This window comes from Budorcas taxicolor, chromosome 8, assembly GCF_023091745.1.
Source record: "Budorcas taxicolor isolate Tak-1 chromosome 8, Takin1.1, whole genome shotgun sequence".
Lineage (NCBI taxonomy): Eukaryota > Metazoa > Chordata > Mammalia > Artiodactyla > Bovidae > Budorcas > Budorcas taxicolor.
Genome location: NC_068917.1, coordinates 32,029,011 through 32,045,827, shown reverse-complemented (window position 1 = coordinate 32,045,827; position 16,817 = coordinate 32,029,011). Strand labels below are relative to the sequence as shown.

Here is a 16,817-nt window from a genome sequence, read left to right as displayed (position 1 = left end):
TGGAGAGCAGCTTACTTTCTGAGTTACATTGAAAATGGTTATAAGATACTGGGGTTCTTCAGGTTTGTTAGCTTGGTGCTTTTGAAGGTAAACACTAAAGAGAAACAAGTGGAATCTCAAGTCTGTATGCACACTAGGAAATAGAAGGTTTATCGTTTCTTTTAAAGGAGAAGCAATCTTATGCAAAGTTTCTCTACACTATGAGAAAAAAAAAAAACGAGGTATACCTATAAATTTATAAGATCAGTTTAATAAGAAAAATATGAATTCACCCTCCTTATTTCATCCATGTGATAACTGCTCAAAGCAGTGAGTCAGATCTGGGAATCAGTCTTAGCTCCAGGAACCCTGGAGAGTGTTTTTAACCAGACTTGTTTAGTTTATTGTGTTTGCACATCAGCACTCATGCCTTCAGCACCTTTCTAACCAGGGAACTAAATGACCCATAGTCCTATTTTTAACTATTTACACATCTACTTTTACATTGTTTCTCCCTCTTCCATGTATTAAAATAATATCCTCTTATCATTTAGCACTTATCATGTGCCAGCTGTATAATATACTAGTTGATAGTTCAGTATCTTTGGAAAGACTATCACCATTTTACAGGTAGGAAAAAGGTGGTCAGAATATTGTCCTAAGTTAACCCTGTTGGGTAAGGAGTGGTGGAGGCTAGATTCAGACCATTGTCAACTTGCCTTCAAAGCGCCATGTTTGTTCTTTGCCGTGTTGGCACCATGCCTGGCTTTAGACATCTTTCCCCTATCCTTTTGTTTATTTGGTGAACAAGCACTGCATGAAAACTTGAGCTGTGCTGGTTAAGGCCAAGATTCTAGTACATGCACTTTGTGGAATCTTTGCCTGTTCAGGGACCTGTTTCATTTGTCTCCTTCTTCTCCAACTATGCTTTTAGAAAGGTGAACTCATAATTAAGCAAAATTTTCCTGATGCTAATAGTTGTTTGATCTGTGGAAAAATTTTTATTTCATCGATTAACATTTGTATTTTATGATTTTTTTACTGTAAAGTTTCCCCTTGGAAAATTCTAAATACACACACAAAAAAGACGGGCATATATGTATGGCCGAGTCCATTCGCTATTCACCTGAAACTCACAATATTGTTAATTGGCTATACTCTCATATAAAATAAAAAGTTAAAAAAAAGAGAGAATAGTATAATGAGCCCTTATGTACCCATTATCCACCTTCAACAGTTCTCAGCATTTTGCCAGAATTATTTCGTCTGTTTACCCCATGCCATTGTCACACCTAACAAACGGAAAAAAGTCCTTACATTATAATGATTTTTTTTAACAGGGAGATGTTTGGCATGTATTCTACTGCTAATCATGAAATAAATTATTTACTTGCAGGTCTTGTAGCTGAGAAAATAAGAATCTTTATTCCAGTCAATAAGCAGGACTTAAATAAAATACTTTCCTTGAGCAATTTGGTGTGTGAGAGGACTAGGAGAACTGGGCCAGAGTATTTAAATCTTTTTTAAAAGCCATGTCTAAAATGTAATGTGCTTTGCTAATGTTTGTTTTAGACTCTAGTACTTCAGGAATGAAGTAATTTGTAAAATATGTGTATACTCAAAGCGACTAGAAAAGGAAGAAATGAAGAACCCCAGGGTTCGAAGGAAAGAAATCATAAAAATTGGGGCAGAAATAAATGCAAAAGAAACAAAAGAGACCATAGCAAAAAATCAACAAAGCTAAAAGCTGGTTCTTTGAGAATATAAATAAAATAGATAAACCATTCGCCACACTCATGAAGAAACAAAGGGAGAAGAATCAGATCAACAAAATTAGAAATGAAAATGGAGAAATCACAACAGACAACACAGAAATACAAAGGATCATAAGAGACTACTATCAGCAAATATATGCCAATAAAATGGACAACTTGGAAGAAACGGACAAATTCTTAGGAAAGTGTAACTTTCCAAAACTGACCAAAAAGAAATAGAAAATCTTAACAGACTCATCACAAGCACAGAAATAAAAAGTGTCATCAGAAATCTTCCAGCAAACAAAAGCCCAGGACCAGAGAGCTTCACAGCTGAATTCTACCAAAAATGTAGAGAAGAGCTAACACCTATCCTACTCAAACTCTTCCAGAAAATTGCAGAGGAAGGTAAACTTCAAAACTCATTCGATGAGGCCACCATCACCCTAATACCAAAACCAGACAAAGATGCCACAAAAAAAGAAAACTACAGGCCAATATCACTGATGAACATAGACGCAAAAATCCTTAACAAAATTCTAGCAAACAGAATCCAACAACATATTAAAAAGATCATATATCATGACCAAGTGGGCTTTATCCCAGGGATGCAAGGATTCTTTAATATCCACAAATCAATCAGTGTGATACACCACATTAACAAATTGAAAGATAAAAACCATATGATTATCTCAATAGATGCAGAGAAAGCTTTTGACAAAATTCAACATCCATTTATGATAAAAACCCTCCAGAAAGCAGGCATAGAGGGAACATACTTCAACATAATAAAAGCCATATATGATAAACCCACAGCAAACATTATCCTCAATTGTGAAAAATTGAAAGCATTTCCCCTAAAATCAGGAACAAGACAAGGGTGCCCACTCTCACCACTACTATTCAACATAGTTTTGGAAGTTTTAGCCACAGCAGTCAAAGAAAAAGAAATAAAAGGAATACAGATTGGAAAAGAAGAAGTAAAACTCTCACTGTTTGCAGATGTCATGATCCTCTACATAGAAAACCCTAAAGACTCCACCAGAAAATTACTAGAGCTAATCAATGAATATAGTAAAGTTGCAGGATACAAAGTCAACACACAGAAATCCCTTGCACTCCTATACACTAATAATGAAAAAATAGAAAGAGAAATTAAGGAAACAATTCCATTCACCATTGCAATGAAAAGAATAAAATACTTAGGAATAAGTCTACCTAAAGAAACAAAAGACCTATATATATATATGTATATGTATGTAAAACTATAAAACACTGATGAAAGAAATCGAAGATGACACAGATAGATAGAGAAATATACCATGCTCATGGATCGGAAGAATATAGTAAGAATGAGTGTACTACCCAAAGCAATCTATAGATTCAATGTAATCCCTATCAAGCTACCAACAGTATTTTCCACAGAACTAGAACAAATAATTTCACAATTTGTATGGAAATACAAAAAACCTCGAATAGCCAAAGCAATCTTGAGAAAGAAGAATGGAACTGGAGGAATCAACCTGCCTGACTTAAGTCTCTAATACAAAGCCACAGTCATCAAGACAGTATGGTACTGGCACAAAGACAGAAATATAGATCAATGGAACAAAATAGAAAGCCCAGAGGTAAATCCACACACATATGAACACCTTATCTTTGACAAAGGAGGCAAGAATATACAATGGAGAAAAGACAATCTCTTTAACAAGTGGTGCTGCGAAAACTGGTCAACCACTTGGAAAAGAATGAAACTAGAACACTTTCTAACACCATACACAAAAATAAACTCAAAATGGATTAAAGATCTAAATGTAAGACCAGAAACTATAAAACTCCTAGAGGAAAACATAGGCAAAACGCTCTCTGCCATAAATCACAGCAGGATCCTCTATGACCCACCTCTCAGATTAATGGAAATAAAAGCAAAAATAAACAAATGGGACCTAATTAAACTTAAAAGCTTTTGCACAACGAAGGAAACTTTAAGCAAGGTGAAAAGACAGCCTTCAGAATGGGAGAAAATTATAGCAAATAAAGCAGCTGACAAAGAATTAATCTCAAAAACATACAAGCAGCTCCTGCAGCTTAATTCCAGAAAAATTAATGACCCAATTGAAAACCTGGTCAGGGAGAGCCACTGGAGGAAATGGCAGCCCACTCCAGTATTCTTGTCTGGGAAATCCCATGGAGAGAGGCGCCTGGTGGGCTACAGTCTGTGGGGTTGCAAAGAGTCAGATATAACTTAGTGACTAAACAACAACAAAGAGGATACTTTCAGACAATACTTTTAACAATACTTTATGCATATATTATTGTTCTTTATTATAAGTAAAGCCTTGGTATAGGAAGAATGGTAACATAAATTTAAGTTGTAAAACCCTTCCTACCCAAGCTTATCTGACATTTCTTTCACCCATTACCATTTTCCTCTTAGCAGATCTTAGGAATGTTCTTGAGGTTCTGATGTTCCAGACTTGAATGTCAGCAAGAGAATAAATGACTATTAGATACCTAAAATGGCATATAAATAACGACTTTGTTAAATGATCATACTGGTTATCCATAGTTACTTTGATAGATCTTTAGGTTACCTTAGATTTAATAGTGAAAGTGACTTCTTGGCACTAATTTTTCCATATCAGTTGGTAATTTCCCTCCCTTGGAACTTGTTTGGCTTAAATTAGCTGACAAAATAGGGAAACTAGTTAGGATCTCTGGTTACCATTAGAAATGAAAGTTAACTGTTATTGAGATTACTCCCACCTATCCATTTATGTAATAATATAAGGAAAAGATTTTTGTTCTTTTAGACTTCCTTTTCTAATTAATAATTAGACCAAAGGTTTTAAGTTGCCTGAATCACTTAATGTGAAGTTCTATATGTTATGTATACTAAATTTTGTTTCCGAAGTAAGGCAGTAGTGATTCTTTCAGAATCTTTATTTTGGATCGTAGCTTACTTACCTCTTTGAGGGTTTAGAAGTATGGTAAGTGGTGGATTTTGTGTTATAGTCGGCAGGCATGGCATTATATTATATCCTTTTATCTCTGCAACCACATGGGAAGAAGATGTTGGCTTTACTCAGATTTTACATGAGGAAACGGAAAGTCAGGAGATTGAATAGTCTGAGAAGAAACAGTGCAGCCAGTCTTAGAAGGGTATCTGACACCAGTGCCAGGTGAGCTGTAAATAGGGGACTGAAGAAAAACGAGAGAAAAATCAAATCCTCAATGAAGTAGGAGAGAAATTAGGCCATCTTAGCGTAATATCTTTCAATGCCTGAAGCTTACATAACTTCTATAAAGTTCCTAAACTGCTTTTGATTCTCAACACAGTCCTATAAGATAGTGTGCATGACAGATATTCTCATTGTTCAGGTGAGGAAACTGAGGTCTGAGCAGTAAGTGTAGGTTCAGGGAAAAGACCCTCTTCTGACCCTCACCCAGGCATGTAATTCCATGCAAATGGTGAAGGACAAGCCTAACAGTGATTCCGAGTTGCCTGCACATCTGACTCTCCTGAGGGGGTTGGGAAAATACTAGTGCCTGAGCCAAATCCTCAGAAATTTTCACTGAATGGATCTGAGGTGAGACTTGGTCTTTGGTATTTTTGTGATTCTGTTAGACGGTCACAATTGAGACCACTGCCCCGATACAAAGGGTGGTAGTGTGAAAGTTGAAACCTGAGGGTTCTATGGTACTTTGGGCAAGGTTGCTTCAGAAAGAATAGATATATTCACATTCTGCTTGCCTACAAGTTATTTGAAAATACAAAAAAGGATAACATAATTCCATGATCATTGTCATTATCACTGGGGAGACATCAGCGAGGTGACTTTTGTTTAGTTTTCAGTTCTGGTATCTAAAATAATTGTCACTGCTGTGTATGCATATCATAAAATAATATTGACACATTTTTAATTGGGTTCCTCTCATGAATCTCAGGACAACATACAAATTTAAATCAAACCTAGAGATTAAAACAGCAGTAGGAAAGAATTGAAAATAGTAGCAAGGATTGTATCTGTCTATCCCTGGTGACCAAGATAATACCTTATCACATAGGAGGTTCCTGTTAAATATTAATGAGCTGAGCATATTCTGTGAAAGTGCATGAAATTACTGTAAAACGTACTAGTGTGATTTTATGACATACAAATTTGGAATTAATATTTAGAGCAGTTTTATGATGGTTAATACTGAATTTTTTTCTCAATACCATCTGTTTTCTTTTAGGACCTATACAAATCAGCCTTCTTTTATTTTGAAGGAACATTTTATAATGATAAAAGATACCCTGAGTGCAGAGATTTGAGCAGGTATAGTTTGCAAAAATCTCAAAGTCTTTGCTATTTCTCATCAAAATAGGGTTATCTCCACAAGTCCTATTATTGGTGTGTTAAGGATCTTTGCCAAGGAATCATTTTGTTAGACTGTTTTACTAGTTTTCAGACTAAAAAGTCTCTCTCAAATTTTTAAAATATTTTCAAAGTTATTTCATCCAGTTGGCCTAGGTTATAGTAACTTAATCAAATTTTTAGCACTGTAAAAAAATTTTTTTTACCGAAGACATACATATATTATTTCAAGATCTTTGCCAGCTATCTAAACCTTTTTTTTTAAAAAATTATAGTTTATCATGTTGTCTTACAGATAACATCTGGAAAAAAAAAAGTAAATTCTACTTCAACACTTTATTAATCTGTTCTTCATATTTAGGTGGTAGTAAATTCACTTTTTTTTTGTCAGTTGTATACTCTTTTTCCTAGGTGACTGGATATATATAAGTTGTTTATGTATATAACATGAAAAATCTATGTCTGACATCATGCTATCTACATAAAAGTATTACCATACTTTTATTACTGATGTCCTGACAACTAGAGTATGTATATATGTATAGTTTTTCTGAGTGTTTATATAAACTCTTTCATTCTCTTTCATTATAACCACTTGTATCTATATTCTAATGTAGCAGTTCTCAAACTTGGTCTCCACACTCCTTCATACTGTAAATAATTGACTCCAAAGAGCTTTTATGTGGGTTACAGCTGTAAATATTCACCATACTAGAAATCAAAACTAAGAAATATTTTAAAGTATTAACTAATTTAAATAATCTGGGCTTCCCTGGTGTTCCAGTGGTTAAGAATCTGCCTTGCAATGCAGGGGACACCAGTTCAATCCCTGGTCTGGGAAGATCCCACATGCTACAGGGCAACTAAGCCCGTGTGCCACAGCTAGTGAGCCTGCGCTCTGGAGTCCAAATGCTGCAACTGCTGAGCCCACGTGCCCTAGAACCCATGCTCTGCAACATGAGAAGCCACCAAAATGAGAAGCCCACACCCTACTAGAGAGTAGCCCCTGCTCTCTCCAACCAGAGAAAGCCTGGGTAGCATTGAAGACCCAGTGCAGCGAGAACTTCAAAAAAAGTCATCATCACTAAATAGTCCAGTTACAGTTACCATTAATTACATTTTATGGAAAAAAAAAAAAAAAAAAACTTTTCCAAACAGAAGAGTGATGTTATACATTGTCCATTCAATCTTAAGTGATTACGTATCATTTGGCCTCCTGAAAACTGGTATTTATGAGAGAAAAACAGTTGAAAGGGCAAATAACATTTTAGGATTACTACAAAGATATTTTTGACCACATCAACCTCTGGGGGTTTCAGGACCTTACTTTGTGAACTGCTGCTCTCATGGATACAGAAAAATTCAGAGTTCCTTCCTACTTGGCAGCATGTATCAACCACTCTGATTTTCGCCTCAAGATGGTAATTGTCCAATTAATTGGGTGAGCACTTTTGTGAAATACTGTTGTTGCAAACTGTTCAGAGCAATGATACATCCTTGCCTTTTTCTTCCTCAGAACCATCATTGAGTGGTCAGAGTCACATGATAGAGGCTATGGAAAGTTTCAGACTGCTAAGATGGAAGACTTCACCTTCAATGACTTGTATATTAAAGTGGGTTTTCCTTACTTATACTGTCATCAGGGAGACTGTGAACACGTTGTTGTCATTACTGACATAAGGTAAGTGGTAGCACTCAGAACATTTGTCCTGTTTTATTTCACAGTAGAAAACCATGGGTAGATTTGTTTGAAATAAGAGGAATGAAAGAAATGATCACTGCAGCTTGACTCAGGAGCAGCAAAAATGTTTGCTTTTTCTACAATGACCAACTCTGCATCTGCATCTTGTCTTTTAGAAAATCTGTAATAAATACTATTTAACCAGTGTGAGCTATTTGAAATGGTCCAACTCTTTCTAATGCCACGGTCTGTCCATAGAATTCTCCAAGCAAGAATACTGGAGTGGGTTCTCTGGAGAACCCCCATATTGGATCTCTGAAGATCCCTTCTTCAGGGAATCTTCTTGACCCAGGGATCAAACCCAGGTCTCCTGCATTGCAGTCAAATTCTTTACCATCTGAGCTACCAGGGAAACCCTATTTGAAATGGTAGAATATGCCAAAAATCCAGAAAGATAACTGAAGCTCCTCTTCTGCCCGAAGACAGTGTATGACTTCTGTGAATCTCCATGGGCCCCCTCCTCCATTAAGAAATACTAAAAATTATATTTTATCACAGTGCCATTATAAAGACAAATTATAAATACAGGCTAGATTTTTGCTATAAAAGTATTTAGGGGTTAGAAATCTATAAATACTCTATTATAATCTTCATTTGTGTATTGGACAGCTGTTATTCAAGTAGTAACCATCCGTTTTGTATTTCATATAGACCCATTGCTTTGCATGTGTATTTCTGGGTTTCTTTTTGCCAGAATCTGAAGGAAATAAAAGGGAACTGGAGGAAGAGAAGAATAATTCTAATGTTTGACAAATATGAAGACTTAGTGCTTTGATAAAGATTTAGAGTGGGAAGGAGTTAAGTAGTCTAAAATGAGAGTTAGGGATTATAAAGTCTGTGTAGCTGGTATCTCTAATGAGTAAAGCTTTTCATTTCCTTATTAGGAAACCTGTTTATGAAGGATTGCCATAGTATAGGAATAAGCTCTGCTTGATCCTTGGTCTTGGTTTGATTTCTTCTGAGAGACAGTGAAGATGTTCTTATGGAGCAATGACTCATGCTGATGGCTTTCCCTGCCTCTACTTTTTCTTATTTTTTGGTTTTAGTGACCAGTCTCCAAAAATTTACTTCCCATGCCCTCATTCTCAGGAATGTACTTTGTGTAAAAGACTTCACACAAAGAGTAAACCTTGAAAAAGGAAAACATGGAATGCAAAGCAGGATAAAGACATAAAAGGAACTCTCAGAATGATAGCTGTAGAGCAGACCTAGAGAACAGCTTAGTCCAGAGACTGGAGCTGGACCCGAGGACTCAGGAGGCATGTCCCAAGACTGCTAGACCTCCCACTGGTGTGTGGCCCATGTGAAGAGCACGATCCCATTCTGTCAGCAAATAAGGAACTGAATTACTGAGAGGTACACTGAAACCTAATAAGGAAATACAAACATGAGAGAATTAGTAGCTAGAAAACAAGTGTTACATTAGAAAATGAACCTATAATTCATTAGTCATAATTTAAACATTAAATATCTATTTAACCAAAGTTTAGTAGTTCCGTTGAAAAGCTGTATTAAAAAGAGGCAGTTAAATGAATGGCAAACAGTTGGCCTCTTAGGAAGAATTGCTGAAGAGCCCCAAGTGCTCATAAACCTCATAGATTTATAGGACTTAAAATTATGTATTTCTTTGATAATGTATTTCTTTTCTAAGTTTTATATAAGCTGTTCTGCTTGCTCTTCACTCAGATGAGGGGTAATATACCTCAGAATAAGCATGAGATGGAAGAAAATCCACTTTTCTCTGATGATCTAAGTGTCCTTACATTTCTCATAGTGTAGGCTGTACAGCATCATTCCTAAAATTCAAGGCAACTTAGAAGAGCAATTTTCACTTACTAAACATTTGCTATGTAGGACTTTCCTAGGGAGTTTTTTAATTTAATTGACTATAAGTAATTCTTCCCTCAGTTGGTAAAGAATCCACCTGCAATACAGGATGCCCTGGTTCGATTCCTGGAGAAGGGAAAGGCTCCAGTATTCTGGCCTGGAGGATTCCATGGACTGTACAGTCCATGGGATCGCAAAGAGTTGGACACAACTGTGCGCCTTTCATAAGTAATTTTTATCTTAGAGGAGGATTTAATCGTTCATTGCTATCCCATAGTTTAATAGTTGGTAAGCTGTCAAGTTTATTAATCATTTCCTGATGAAGGACATGGAAGCCTTCATCTTGGAAGGACATGCTGCAGTCCATGGGGTTAGAGAGTCAGACATGACTTAGCGACTGAACAACAAATCATTTTCTGATGTCGAAGTTAATATAGTGCTACCCTTTGTTACCGGAGGAAAAAAAATCAAAGTTTATAATTCTTAAGGGGTTTTTAGAATAGTGTTGTACATGCCCTTCATTTTTCAAATGAAGGACTGGGGGGTCCAGCATGGTTAAGGATTTATCCAAACCTACTAAGCTGCTGAGTGGTGAAACTGACTTTCCATTTTTTAAAATTTCTTAATTCTGATACCTAAAACTAAAATCCTACCAATTCACATTATATACCAAAGCCAGATTTGGATTTTCAGTAAAGGATTTTTTTTTTTAATTAAAGAGAGCCATGTTTGTAATTCAGAACCAATTAATCTGTAGCACTGAGTACACTTTCTCAAACTGTATTCCATAAAAAAAGTACTAAGTAAACAAAGCACAGATTTGAAGAAATCACCCAGGTAGTGCTGCCTACATTTCCGTTGCAAGAGTCACAGTGTACATGGCCCTAAAGAGATAAGGGAAATTTCACAGAAAAGTGTTTAACCCCAAATGTCTTTTGGAGAAAGTGTTTTACAGAACACAACAAAATTGAAAATATACCTACTGTATTGTTCATTTTGAGGTAAGGATGTATTTCATTACAGATCACAAAAATTTGCACATCATTTATTTTTTCATGTACAAAAGGCTTGTGCATCATGACGACTGCCTGGATAAGACACTTTATCCTCTTCTCATCAAGAAGCATTGGCTCTGGACCAGAAAATGTTTTGTTTGTAAAATGTTCACAGCTCGGTAAGTGATTCTACTTTTTTCCTTGGGAAGTATTGGTTTTCAATAGTGAAACACTTTCAATTTTTGGTATTTGTTTTTCTGTTTTGAATTGAGGACTTATACTTTGGTATATAAATAATATAAAGAGTTTTATCTAGTTAGAAAGCACTACAAATAGTAGTACAAATCAGTTTAAGCTACAGCTGTGTTTTTAAACAATAACCAATTGAATTATGTATAATAGAAGTCTAGGGACTAGGTCAGACTTTATAGTTTGGTTGATAACTTATGCTGGATGCTGTCATCAGGGAGCCAGGTTCTCTTTCTGCCTCTTGTCAGCAGTTTCCAAAATGGCTTCATCCACATCGTCTCCATGATAAAAATAACACTTCGTCTCATTTTTATTTTAATGAGGTCAAAATATGGTTTTATACAGATTTGTGGTTTTGCATCTTTAGATGTTTAACTGTGAATCACTCATAAAACCATCCAGAGGAAAAGGGAAGAGTTTAGCATCATTAGTGTGTTTTGGGTTCCCCACCACAACATGCTTTTCTAAATGATCAATAGAAAAACACAATAAATCAGTTATCAGATCAAAATGGCAACCGGAATGTAAAAACATTCCATGAGATGCACAATTCAGACAGACTGAAAAATATCGTTTTCACTTAATGTGACATTGTTAAAAAACAAAATCTCAGTTGACTAATAGTTAGCCATATTCCTATTTGCATACCCTCTGTATGTTAACATTTTATCCTAAACTCTAGGTTATGTTTGAAGGCTAAGTATGTCGTTCAAGCGTATGATACTTTCAAATATGGATTTATATTCTTTTCTACTTACCTTTAAGGAGAAATCTTTCAGAGAAAAGTTGTCCTTTTTGCCTTGTAGAATACTGGTAGTGTTATGTCTGTACCTATATATGTGTCTACAATATTATTTATATAAAGGATTAAACTGTATAAATAAGATAGAATAAGGCAATAGTGGGAATGTTACCTATACATACTACAGCACATTAAAGCATGAAAAAGTTGATTGTAATGATGTAACATCTTTTTTAACTACAGATGGGTGACGAACAATGACAGTTTTGCACCACAGGACCCGTGTTTCTTTTGTGATGTTTGCTTCCGAATGCTCCATTATGATGCAGAAGGCAACAAACTGGGGGAATTCCTCGCTTATCCCTATGTTGATCCTGGAACCTTTAATTAATATCCAGAAGTATACCCTTGTGAAATAACTTGGTTACTTTACTTCCAAGAAATGCCAACGAGGGACAGGATCCACCAGAAACAATTGGCTAAAGTTGTCATCCCCACAAAAAGTTCAAATCACAGATCTTCTTAAGCAGTCTGAATGTATTTAAATGTTTGAATTAAATTAATATTTATTCCAAAATATAGTTTCTTGCCCATTTTTAAGTGAGTTGTCTATTGAGTTGTAGGACAAATCCTTTGTCAGACATAAGTATTCTGGTTTTCTCCCAGTCTGTACTTTGCCTATTTGCTTTGTCCAGAAGGGTTTTTGCTCATCTACCATTAGCAAAATTTTCCTAAAGATACATCAAGTGATGGAAGTGTTTTGAAAATTCTTTGAAGAATATGAGAGCTACACCTTGTACCATGAGGCTTCCAAGGTAAATATCCTTCAAATATCTGTAATAAAAATGGAGAGATTAAGAATAAAAGTACTTAATAAATACAGTATTCAGAAGAGCTATTGTGTAATTTTACACTGAACTCTTATAATGTTAACTAAACACTTCAAGACTCTCACTACATGAATAATGAATGTATAAAGAGCTTGGGTATATACTCATAACTTCATAGAAGTAACACTTAAATTGAAGCTTCATTTCTTGACGAGAACTTTTTAGAATCACAAATGCTATTAAGTTTAAAACATATGACAGTTTTAATATTTTTATAATTTAAAAAAATAGATTGTATATAACATAACCATTGAGTGGACATGGGAGATCAAGATCCCATGGATTGCTGGCTCTGCATCGCTACTGTTTGGCAATAGTACCCAGTATTCTATATGCAAAAAGAAAACAACTGTTCTTCCTCATGAATGAAGAGCCCAGCTCTTTATTCTTCTGGTACCTTTGTTATGATCGTCTAGTTATCCAATTCTCATTTGGGGCCAGAGGACAACTTTGATAATTTTGAGAAAGGTCTAGATCCATCAGAGAAAATTATAGCTACTTATTTTATTGAAATACTCTAGAAATCTTTTTTGGTGGAAAATTTAATTAATACTCTGCTGGGAAAGTATTAAGCAGAATTAAAATTTTAAACATTTCAAATGTTTTAAAATGTACTTAAATTTCACCTTCTCTCTCCTAGGTTATATTTATATTCAGCTGAATTCTACTTTCCCTGGATGGCTGAGAACATTTACCATATAAATAAAAAACTGATGAAGCCTGTAAGACATGTGTTTGAAAAGTTAACAATAAAATGTTTTATGGACTTAAATGCCACTTAAATCAGTGAAGTCAACTGTGGTATGTAGAAGACCTGCCACCTGTTTCCAGTGGTTGTATTCACTGGCTCAGTCAGTACACCAGAAAATCAGCATAAGCTACTTAAGAGGTCCCTTCATGGCTGCTACTATTGCCTAAATGTTTACTTCCATGTTTCCAATGAGGTTCAATTTGAACAAACTGAAAATCCTGCTGGAAAACCTGAGATTTATCTAATTTCTTAAAAGTTCCACAGGTAAAAATGAATTTTTGCTTCCTTTATTTTTAAACTGCATTCTAAAAGGGTCTCTCTACTTTTATTTTCATGATTTCATATTCTCAAAACAGCAAATTCCAGAAAGTGTATTGTCTTAAAGCAGCATTAATGTATCCCTTGTACCAATCAACTCATTTTACTGGCAGAGAAATTAGAATGTCAGTTAAAATGTTATACTGTTATTAAAATTATTGTTTTGTTATTTATTGAGATTATTACTCTGTGGTTCTTAAAGTTAACATCCCCACCAAAGTTACAAAGGCTGAGATACCTATCTTCATTTCCTAATGAGATCTAGAGGAAAAGTAGCCGTATTGTCTTTGAACTTGCCAATGTGCTGCATATCAATTATACATGTCTCCCACCTAAGTTCATGTTGAAACTACTAATTTTGAAGTAGGTATAAAAGATGCCTCGAATCAGGGATTTCGTAGCTGTAAAATTCAGTATTAAACACATAACTGTTAAACTACATATAACATTTTATCTAATGAAGAAGGCAGATATGAAATGTCATGAACCTATTAATTAATATCCTGTTAGAAATAAATCAATTTTTATATAGTAGTGGACGGACATGCACAAAATTATTATCCAGAATAATTCTAGATACTGAATTTTAGGCTCAGTATCCTTTAAAGATTATTTGACCTTTCTCCTGATCAAATTGCAGTGTTTTTATCATTTCTAAGGTTACAAAATTACACAGCAGATTATGAATAATTATAAACAAATTATAAACACCTTTCTGCCTAATATAACTATGACTTTATTTCCAGTAGATCCTTTCTCTGGCCAGTGGGACAAAATAAGTTGTGTTAGTGAAGGCCTTAGGATTAGATGGCACACCTCATCTTGACATCTTTAACCAGGTAAGTGTGTGTGGGTATGCTATAATCAGTGCATCAGCAAAGCGGGTAAACTCTTATCATCCTACTATTTGGAAGTCACAGGATATACTAGCAAATATGAGGCTTAAGGTATTCTAGTCAAGCTGTTTACACATATAGCGTGTTCAGCATCTCCAGTTTGGATACATCTGAAATTTTGCTAAAGCAGCTAAGAAAACATGCAACAATGGATTCTGCTAGGTCACTGCATAACTTACTCTTTGTAAACTTATTTTTAAATGTTACCTGGTGGTTTAAAAAAAAAAAGGGACAAAATAGATACTGCTTATACATTTAAAAAAACATGCTTGGTTGGGGGCACCAGCTATCTCATTTAAAACATCTCTTCCAGACTTATTCAGCTGTGGAGTTTTGACCAAAAACGAATTTAAATTGAGCCAGTGCTCCTGAAAATTGGTAATTGTTCATATGACTTTTCCTTAAGAGTTCTGAGAATGGTTTATCTGTCAATCAGATAAAAATGAAAAAATTTTCTTAGAGACTAAAGAGAAGGCAACTGTGTTTTTAACGCTACATAAATCAACTGACTAGAGCAATGTATCAGACATAAAGTTTCAGAACGACAATGTTATCTCCAGAATTTCAATCATCTATGGTTTCTTGGTAAAACTGTGTAGATCCCTTGGGTCACTAAAGGGCATTTCCTTAATTTTTGTCATTTTGAGCTTATGTTTTAGTAACCTGTGTCCCCAAACAATACAGTTTCTATGACCACGTTATACTCTCTTGGAAGCAAATCCAGAATTCCATCTCACTTTTTTTATATGGCAAAGAAGTAATTTACTAGTGAAGTTTGATAGAAAAATTCTTTAATCAAAACAAGTTTACATGTTGACACTTATGGCTTAACTAGAATAAATTTGTCCAAGTTTAAATTGTGTAAGGACCAAACAGGTATATTAGCCAGAGTTCCCTCAGAACAGTGGGTCCTAGTTCCATTGTAAGGCCTCTCAAAAGCAAGACTCCAATTACTGAAATGATTCCAAGTTTTCATCTAAAGATGAAAAAAATTACTGAGAGGTCAAAGCATACAATGCATGTCACATGCAAACACTGGTATTTAAGCCTTTTTCCCGTATTCCTAGTTTCCAAACATGAGAAGCATCTTTTAAGCTACTGCAAACCACCAACTGACCTAGTATTCAAAATATCTTAGAAATCCTGTTTGTTAAAGTTGTTCTTAAAATTCTGTTAACCTTTGTTCACTGTGATTTAGTCCATATACATGAAAATACAGACTGCTCCTTTACTTTTGTCTACTGCCTCAGAGTAACTAACTTTTTGCAATCCTGTCACATGTATGCATTAGAAATAAAAATTCCCTTCTCATAGTTATGTTTTCAAATAGGTTTGTTTCCTTAGATAGTATTTATTTTTTTATTTACTGCAAAAAGCATTATGGATTGCATTTTTTCCAATTAAAAAAATATTTAACGACTTCTTTAATGAGTGGGACTTTTAAAAAAATTCACAAACTCGAGACATTTCTCAAAAATAAACTTTTATCATTTAGTTCTCAGTTTCAGCTACTACTGGCCTATAAAGGATCTTAAATGGTTGAACCCTAAAAGCCAGATTCATTCCTTCATACACTCCTGCTTACTGCAAGAAACTCACATGTGACTTTCACTGAATTCTCAGCCACAAAACTAAATTACCTTCAGAAGTTAACATGAGTTTTGCACCTTGTAGAATTGTCAGTTCAATGTCAGTTGGGTATCTAGTGGTCATACAAAAAGGCGTACAGACTGCGCATTATTACAAAGCAGTAGGGTAATGTAGCACAAGGGAGACTGAGATTAAAGTCAACTTTTGATAAGAGAACGGAAGGGTGAGTACTTGTATGGACGTAACATTTTATCAACCATAAAAATGCTTAACTTCTACAAAACCCACAACAGTGAAAAGACAGTCTGGTAAATCCAATTTTTGTAAAAACTATGCACAAAACCCACAGTATCTGGGAAAAGAGGAAAAGGTTTATACAAGTAGCAGTTTTAAAAAATGTAACTTTTTTCTACTATCAATTACACATTAACATACACACACTAACTGAAAATATACTACAACCGATGTCTGGAAAAGCAGTTTAACACTTCCTAAATGAACTTCCCCTCACAGTCACTGTATAATGTAGCTGTTAATACTGCGCAAGTACAATTAGCAATGTTTAGTCACTTTTAAACAGAGATAAGGACATTTCTCCCTCAAAACAAGTTTTAAACATCAAAACCTATGTTTATAAAAATTTAAAACTTTCAGCAGTCTAAATATTTCAAATGAAAACCATTACAAACTTCTCAAATGTTCTTTATATTCCAGGTATGTCAAC

The 16,817-nt window shown here is 34.9% G+C and overlaps 1 protein-coding gene across 4 annotated transcripts in view; it reads left to right on the top strand.

The window, feature by feature from the left end:
• The window catches only part of SNAPC3 (small nuclear RNA activating complex polypeptide 3), a 38,038-nt gene extending 24,731 nt beyond the window's left edge, over positions 1-13,307 (top strand). For 3 of the 4 annotated variants that reach the window (XM_052644968.1, XM_052644970.1, XM_052644967.1), the window contains 5 exons: positions 5,973-6,055; positions 7,611-7,775; positions 10,729-10,836; positions 11,892-12,463; positions 13,179-13,307. In XM_052644968.1, the coding sequence (XP_052500928.1) occupies positions 5,973-6,055; positions 7,611-7,775; positions 10,729-10,836; positions 11,892-12,039 (504 nt within the window). In that variant the 3' untranslated portion in view covers positions 12,040-12,463; positions 13,179-13,307. The remainder of the gene's footprint in view (positions 1-5,972; positions 6,056-7,610; positions 7,776-10,728; positions 10,837-11,891; positions 12,464-13,178) is intronic. The other variant, XM_052644969.1, reaches the window with a different exon arrangement.
• The last annotated feature ends 3,510 nt before the right edge of the window (positions 13,308-16,817 follow it).